This window comes from Amaranthus tricolor, chromosome 13, assembly GCF_026212465.1.
Source record: "Amaranthus tricolor cultivar Red isolate AtriRed21 chromosome 13, ASM2621246v1, whole genome shotgun sequence".
NCBI classification, from domain to species: Eukaryota; Viridiplantae; Streptophyta; class Magnoliopsida; order Caryophyllales; family Amaranthaceae; genus Amaranthus; species Amaranthus tricolor.
Genome location: NC_080059.1, coordinates 15,886,648 through 15,895,810, shown reverse-complemented (window position 1 = coordinate 15,895,810; position 9,163 = coordinate 15,886,648). Strand labels below are relative to the sequence as shown.

At 29.8% G+C, this 9,163-nt stretch overlaps 1 protein-coding gene across 1 annotated transcript; it reads left to right on the top strand.

The window, feature by feature from the left end:
- Nucleotides 1-650: 650 nt before the first annotated feature.
- LOC130798858 (uncharacterized) lies at nt 651-7,665 on the top strand. The gene is made up of 4 exons (XM_057661956.1): nt 651-2,221; nt 2,307-2,685; nt 6,909-6,974; nt 7,651-7,665. The coding sequence occupies exons 1-4, from the start codon at nt 651-653 to the stop codon at nt 7,663-7,665; spliced, it is 2,031 nt and encodes a 676-aa protein (XP_057517939.1).
- The last annotated feature ends 1,498 nt before the right edge of the window (nt 7,666-9,163 follow it).

Below are 9,163 nucleotides of genomic sequence, written 5' to 3'. Positions count from 1 at the left end.
AAATGGTTCTATAGTCATTTCAAATTCAAATTTTTCATCATAAATCATAAGATCTCAATGGATCCAAATCAATTTCAAACTCATATCATAGTTTACATGGGTACTCTGTGAGTCATCCTGTGACTCGTTTGGTAGTCGGTCTACCGTCCGCGACATGTTCGACAAGTGTAACACAATGGTATTGTGAACAATACGCGCTCAGCATTGGTGAGTCGTTTAATCATGCACACAACATTTGTTGTGGCATATGTACCCGCCATTTAGGCTAAAACATTTTTTTGTACATAATATATATCTTGTAATTTTAATAGCATTTGAAAGTCAAAAATATTAACTTTTTCCATATGATAAATATATTTTATTTGCACATAGCAAAACATAATTTATTTGCGACTTAGCAAAATCAAATCATAATATTTCCCACATGGGTAAAACATGCTTAGCATAATCATTTCATCAAACATAACCTTTGTATTATATTGGGGCATCACTAGCATATATGGTATTTTCACTCTTTATCCTAAATCCTAATATTAATCTTGTTCTAATCTTTAATCTTAGTGTTAATCTTAAATTCTTAATCTTGTTGACTTGTTGTTTAACATTTATTTTTAAATCTTTAATTGTGGTTGTTTGAATTTCAAGAGTTCATGTCTAGTAGTGGGGCTAGTGGCTCTGATTCATGCAATGTTAGTGGTGATGCTACAAATGAAGAGGGTGATTTCAGTTCTTATCCTTTGTGGAAATATGTTTTTAAAGGGGACAAAATGAGTGGGGTGGGGGGTAATTATACTTGGCAATGCAACTTTTGCAAACAAATAAAGAGTGGTTCATATACTAGAGTTAAAGCACATTTGATGGGTGTTGCAAAAGGTGGAATTAGTCAATGTCCTAATGTAACAAATGAGGATAGAATGCAAATGAGAAACTTAGAAAGACAAGTTGAGCAATATAAAGAATCTAGACAACCAAAAAGACCACCACTTCCTAGTCAATCTTTGTCTTCTGAAACTTCTCTTTCGCCAACTTCATATGCCAAGAAAAGAAAATCTGACAACCCAATCACCAAAGCTTTTGATATACAAGCTCGAAACAACTTGGATGCTGAGATAGCAAGGATGTTTTTTACTGGAGGATTTCCTTTCAACCTTTGTCGAAACCCTTACTATGTTAGTTTATACAACTATGCTGCCACAAATAATATTCCTGGTTACAAGCCTCCTGGTTACAATAAAATGAGAACCACTTTGTTAGATAGAGAGAAAGAAAATGTTGAAAAGCTTTTAGAACCAACAAAGGCTACTTGGAAGGAAAAAGGGGTAAGTATAGTGAGTGATGGGTGGAGTGATCCGCAAAGGAGACCTTTAATTAACCTCATGGTGGCTTGTGAAGTTGGTCCTCTGTTCTTAAAGGCCGTTGATGGCTCAGGAGAGGTAAAGGATAAAGACTTTATTGCTAGTTTGTGGAATGATGCCATTGAAGAAGTTGGAGATGACAAATTTGTTGTACAAATTCTCACTGATAATGCAAGCAATTGCAAGGCCGCTGGAGAACTTATAAAGGGTAGATATCCACATATATTTTGGACACCATGCATTTTTCACACTCTTAACCTTGCTCTTAAAAACATTTGTAATGCTAAAAATGTTTCAAACAATGAGGAGGTAAATGATGAGTGTCATTGGATAACCGAAGTTCATGGAGATGCTTTATTTGTCAAAAACTACATAATGAACCATTCAATGAGGTTAGCTATATTTAATAAGTTCTCTCCATTAAAGCTTCTTTCTGTTGGTGATACTCGCTTCGCTTCAGTATTTGTCATGCTAAAGAGGATGAAACTTCTTAAAACTACTCTTCAATCCATGGTTGTTAGTGAGGCTTGGTCCACATATCGTGATGATCATCGTGGACAAGCTACACTTGTGAGGGAAAAGATTCTAAATGGCGATTGGTGGGACAACGTTGATTACATCCTTGATTTTACTCGTCCCATTTATGACATGATAAGAGCATGTGACACCGACAAAGCATCACTTCATCTAGTATATGAAAAATGGGATTCAATGATTTCAAAGGTGAAGGAGATCATATATAACCATGAGCATAAGCAAAGGCATGAGTATTCTTCTTTCTTTAGTGTGGTCGAAACAGTACTTCTTACCCGTTGGAAGAAAAGCAACACTCCACTTCATTGTTTGGCACATTCTTTGAATCCAAGGTATAATATATTTTTGTATGTTTAAATGTTTAAAGCATTAAATTATGCATTAACTAAATTTTCTTCTTTTTTATGTATTTAAAAGGTATTATAGTGACACGTGGCTTAAAGAGGTCCCCGGTAGAGTTGCTCCACATGTTAACAATGAAATTTCCACACAAAAATTCAATTGCTTTAGAAGATTGTTTCAAGACTTGGAAGATAGAAGAAAGGTTAATATGGAGTATGCTATTTTCTCGGCAAGAGATGGTGGTGTATTTACCGAACCGGAATGCTTGAATGATATGTACTTGATAGCTCCAAAGCATTGGTGGGAAACTTATGGCTCACAAGTTCCGATGCTTCAAGCATTAGCATTCAGGTTGTGGGATGTTGGAGGAGATGACTTTGGAAATCTAGAAAATTCTATTTGTCTTGGCATGGCGGATATTTCTCTTGATGAGCCCGAGTTGGAAACTACTTTTGTAGCGGAGGATGATGATGGATGTCATATGGATGATGTGTGATGATCAAACTAAAATTTACCTATTTATTTGGTTTTCTTTGATTTGGTTTGTATGACTATTTTTAAATACTCATGTTGTTTATTAGGTACTTATTTGCATTTTATGTCAGTTTTATGTTTTTAAAGTGTTTATTTACATATATCAAATGAAAGATTGTAAAATTATCTTTAATTTGATGTATTTTATATTACAATTTTCGTATCCCCGTGTCCGTCATTTTTAAGTTGACGTTTTCCCATACCCGTGTCGTGTCCGTGTCCGTGTCCGTGTCCTTGTCTGTTTTAGTGCAACTTTGAAGGAAACCACTAAAATGTTTTATTTCAATCCTTCTTAAAGTAAATATAACTTAAAAGGGTTTTGAAATTCATTCAAAACAACTAAAATATGATTCATAAGTCTATAAAATCATTACGACAAAAGATTTCATAAAACACCATTTTGTTAAATACAAAATAGTTTTGTCGGTAATAAAATCAATAATTGATTTACAAAGTACAAATTAATTCTCCAACAAGGCCCAAATTAATCAAGTCATTATAATACCTTATTTAAAATGAATTTAAGGTTGTCCCATCAGATTATAATTGGTTATGCAAATTTATAACGATCTTACAACTATTTTCAACAATTTGGGTATTTACCTTATTTAAATGGTGTCTTAAATCCGTAAAATTTATAAACCATCTAATTTAAACTTAATTTATACTATGAGGCAGTAGGTTATTATTATAATTATAATTTTTTTATATAGGTCTATTTTTACCCAAATTTAATTAACAATATTACACTTTTTAATAAATAAACATTTTCTATAAATTTGATAAATTAGTAAATGATTAATAATTTATTTTATAAAATTATACCAAAGTTTCAGAAGTCATATAACATATTTATTAGGCCATTTGAACTTATAAAAATTATGTATGATGTTTTATTATTTTGTATAGACATTTTATCGATAAATAGAATAAAATAGGTTTAAAATTATTTGAGTTCGAATAAAATATTATAAAAATTATATGATATTCAAAAAGCTATTTTAAGGGGTATAAAATTTTAAAAAACCATTAAAAATCATATGGGGTATTTTTCATAATTAATATCGTTATTTTACCGATAAACCGAATAAAATTTATTTAAGTCCATATATGGTCACGAAAATTCATATAAATATTTGAAGATGTATCTACTGTTTATATAAGTGTCTCATAAAATTGTCATGTACAACAGAATTCATTTAGTATTTATTTTATATTTTACCGTTTTCCAACTTACCGATTATTAATAACAGAGTAAAAATTATTAAGGTCCTTAAATGTCAACGAAACCTTCCCAAACTTTTACCAATTTTACCTACTGTCCATATGTGTATGTGATAAAAATTTCAAGTCCATATGTCTTTGTTTGGTAATTATTTTATATTTTACCATTTTACAATTTACCGTTAAACAATTTAACGATTATTCAAAAATAATAAAAAAAATTCCAAACAAAATATATTCTGGCCAAATCTTGTTGGAGACATTATAATATCTTTTTATTAATTATTGTTGATGATGAAAAGTTCATCTAATACCATGTTTTATAATAAGAGTATTTAACACCTTAAAATCCATTAAAATATAATTTAACGAATAATCTCAACAAAAAGTATCCAAGAAATTTTCTTAACATATAACTACTGGAAATTTCTTTAAAAATGAATTTCAAATATTTTCAAATTCATATAATCATTTCCATCACAATAACTTTCACAAAGTGTTAAACATGCCTTTAAACATACAATAATTTATAAAATCAACATGCATGATGCCCACAATAATAATACATGTAATAAATTATTCCATACTCAAATTTATCATTTTGACATCATTTTTCAAGATTTAAGAACTTCACTTTGGAAATTTTTTTTTTTTTAAAAAAAAACAAGTTTATATACAAACTTTCCCAACTTGTTCTTAAATCCTTTAAAAATCACCCCATGTGACATACCTCGACTCCAAGCCTATATAATTATTCCGTAAGCTCCTATGCATTCTTAGAAGTGGTTCTAACTTCGGGTCCTTGCCCTTCAAGTCTCAACTCCAACTCTTCAACTAAATATATTGCATTCATCCAAAAATCAATAATAATTTTGGATTTCTAACATGCACTTAACTTTTCCTAGTTAGAGTTGTTAGACTAATACTTGTGATGATTTTAACATATTTGGATTATACTTATTATGTTGAGTAACATACTTAGTTAAGTCCCATAATTTTACTTGAATCCTTTAAGTAACAAAATTTATATGTTTGTGGAAATACATCTTCTTACTTTATATTATGGCCCATTTTTATAGATTTATAAGTGATGATTTTCTTAGTTTAGAGATAAAATACTCATTTTATAAGGATCTTAGTTTATAGAAAGATTCATGTAAAAAAAATGTTTTACATGAACAAGTTTTAACAATAACTAGTGCAATAAAGAAATGAACATAACTTACTCTATACTTGGTGGATTTCTTCAAGTTTGGTGTCTATGAAAAACTCTTAAGATGAAGATTATTTTCATGGGATATTTGAGTTTATAAACATAAATTTTTCAGAAGTTTTAGATGGATTTTTGAAGGAGATTTGATGAGAAAAGAAGGTGTTTTAGTTATTGAAAGTTTGAAGGATTCTAGTGTTTGTTCATGGATGAACTTGGGAGCAATGTGTTGGGGTTTATGGCTGAATAATTATTCAGAAAATAGAATGTTTTTGCTTTAAATATTTGTCTCTTGCATGCTTGTAATGATGCACAAGCTTTGGGTAGAACAAAAGGGGTTCTTGGGTAGAGTTTTTAGCTTGTGTATGTAAGTATACAAAAGGCTATAGACAGCTTTAGCATGGCTGGTTGGGGTTGTTTTTTTGGTGATTTTTGTCCATTATTTGATCTATTATAGTGTAGGAAAGGTTTATCTAAGAAAGTTTAAGGTTTGGGTAAAAATTGTTGTACATGTAACAAGTTATGTAACTTGTACTTCATGTTTAAAAATCACTTGTATATGTGTGAAACATTTAATTTACTCCCATCATGGTTATATAATGTGCTTGGTAATAATTAAAATTTTCTCGAACTATTATAGGTAGTTGCTCAACTTTAAGTTTTACCTCCAAAGTTTACGTTACTTGTTACGATTCATAATCACATTACGAATTAACAAGTTTCTAATCATTGTAGAGATTTTTCAAATTACTACCATCACTAATTAAATTATAATTAGTAACGAACAAATATATAAGGAAAATTAGGCGCTAAAAACGACTAATGAAATCTCCTAATAATACGACTGTTTCAGTTTTAGAAAGTAAAGGGTTGCGTATAAGTTGTACAAAAATAGAATATTTGAGATGCAAATTTAGTGGCAATGAGCAAAATAATGGTCCAGATGTGACAATTGGAGAATATGTAGCTAAAAGTACAACTATGTTCAAGTATCTAGGATTTGTATCCAAAGTGATGGGGAGATAGATGGAGATGTTACTCATCGTATATAAGCAGGTTGGCATAACTGGCGAGCGGCTACTGTTGTGTTATGTGTTGAGAAGTTCCCGATAAGACTGAAAGGTATGTTCTACAGAGTTTTCATTAGGCTATCTTTGTTGAATGGTACGGAGTGTTGGCCCGTTAAGAAGATTCATGAACAAAAGTTGAAAGTAGCAGAGATGCAAATGCTGAGTTGGATGTGCGGTAACACAATAATTGATAGAATCGAGAACTAGGAGTTTAGAGAGAAGTTAAGCGTTGCCCTATTATCTGCTAAAATGCGTGAAAATAGGTTAAAATGGCTTGAACATATGCAAAGAAAGACTATTAGTTGCCTCATTAGAAGGATTGAAAGCATCATAGTGGAGGGTAAGAGAAATCGAAGAAAACCTAAGAAAACGTGGGTTGAGCAAATAAAGAACAGCCTGTGTGAGTTGCGCCTCTCCGCGGACTCGACTAGGGATAGAAATAGTTTGAGACGTCTGATCCATATTTTAGATTTCTAATAATTTCTTTAGTTGTCTCCTTGCCCTAGTGTCTAGTTGCTTCTCACCCAATTCGTTTTGTTTATTTTATAAGCCTTGTTATTGCTTGTGCTGTTCTTTTTTCTACAAGTAGTTAGTTCTCTAGTGAAAACATTGTCCCTCATATATATCCTTTTTATGCAGGGCTCCTACATGCTTGGGGGTAAAACTAGCCGCATTCCTCTAGTCCTTCCAGTGAAGGGAGTACGGGTATGGATTGTCCGTCTCCTTTCCTCACCCAAACCCTACTTCCGAGCAGGATATTAGGTATGACAATGGCCAAAATCAAATTATTAAAACATGCAATTCAAACATCCATACATCTAAGTTTCGGACAAAATCACTCCAAAAATTTCAATTTTTATGCATTGATTTTTCAATTTTGACATTCTTTTCAAAAAAGGAAAAAAAAAATAAAACTAATTAAAAATTTAATTTTATTTACTAATTTTAAGTCACTTAAATTAAACATTAATTTTAACCCAAATTTAATCCATTTTAATAGATTGAAATAATGTATTACATGCATTAAAACTTTGTGATAATATAAAATATACAAATGGCTAACTCATACCCCTGTAGGAATATATAGATATTATTAGCAGAATTTCATATAAATATTACTTAACATCTATCCCCAAGGACATAGGTATAAATATATATGAATCAATAAAGTTAAGAGTTAAGAACTAACATTTGATGCGCGACTTGTAGAACAATGGAGGGTATGAGTAGTACATAAATACTATCAAACATTATGAAGAGATGAATATCAAAATTATGATAACTCTAGTCAGTCCACCCAAGTATTGTCAGGATTAATGTATGCTAAGTACTTTCGGCATAAGAGAATTCTATTTTTCTATTCTGTGAAATGTATTTTCAGGAGAGACAAAACTAGAATTGTTCATATGTGATCCGACTTGAAAATTCAAACAAAAATCGAAAGTTATCCGACATAAAAATTTGTTCTTTTTTAGGTTTGCAAAACCAACATTACTTGAAACACTTGATAATCGAAAAAAGAAAACCTGAACCTGAACTTCAATCGATTTATATTACCGACATATTGTAACATTTCAAAATATAGTACTAAATAATGTTATTTTTTTTTTGCATTAAATAGTATTCAATATTTTAACATTGGCGTTGAGTAGTATTATATGTTAGAAGTAATAAATAATTACTTAAGTTAAAGGAGTACAATATTCATCTAAAAAAAATAGTACAACATTCTATAGTTGGATTGAAGTCGCATAGTAATTGTAGGCTTTAGTCATATAATACTTATGTGCTTTTTTATTAATATTATTATTATTACTATTATTATTATTATTATTATTATTATTATTATTATTATTATTATTGTTATTATTGTTATCATAAATTAAATGAGAGAGGTTAACCCTAACTTTTTGTTTGGTGTGCATGCATGACTAAAGAATGGTAATGGTAGATAACATTTCATTGATTGCATTTGGTTGTTAGTAATAAAAAATGGTAATGACTCTTAGTTTCATTATTGTATATTTGTATCTAAAAGCATTATTGTATTTAAATTATTCTATCTAATGATTCTTTTTTTAATAATAATGTTTTTTGGATAATTACATACATTACCTTTTTTTTCTTCATTATTTTTTTTCTTCATTATTTTTTTTCTTCAGCTCAAAACAACATTACCTTATTTTATTACCACAGTAATACTTCATTACCATTACAGCCTAATACCAGGTTGTTTGATGGTAATAAAAATATTCCTTTTTGGTAATTTCATTACTTATTTTATTACCATCTATTACCATTAAAGGCATCCAAACAACCAAATTTTTTATTACTTAATTTTATTACCATTACCGCCCTCTAAATCATGTATCAAACAGGCGTAGCTGTGGATAACCATCATCTAAAAGCGTAGCTACAAGTGAGTAGATAGTGGCTATCTTTCAAAAAGAGACTTACTAGTCTGATTTTCAATTATGCGCTCTTATAGTTGATACTTGAACATCACCTAAAGTGTAAAGTGTAGCTGCAAGAGTAGCCGATTAGGAAATGGGAAATCTCAGAGTGACATAGTTCATTATAGTACTCAAACAGATTTTGATAAATTTATTTTAGTATTGAAGTGATTACTTATTGATTACTATGATATTATAAGTAATCTTATAAGTAATCAATTTAAAACAATTAGTGTACATTAGACCATTGCAATAGAAATGATTTTGCTATGAAACCGTATCATTTGAAAATTTATGACATTTTCAATTTGTTTAAAAAATTAAAATTATATAAATAATATTTCAATTCTTTTTACAATAAAAAGCAACCAAAAAATACGACTATTAAATAATATCTCAAAGTTGAACTTTTAGTATTAATAAGCTGATAGAGCTTAAATA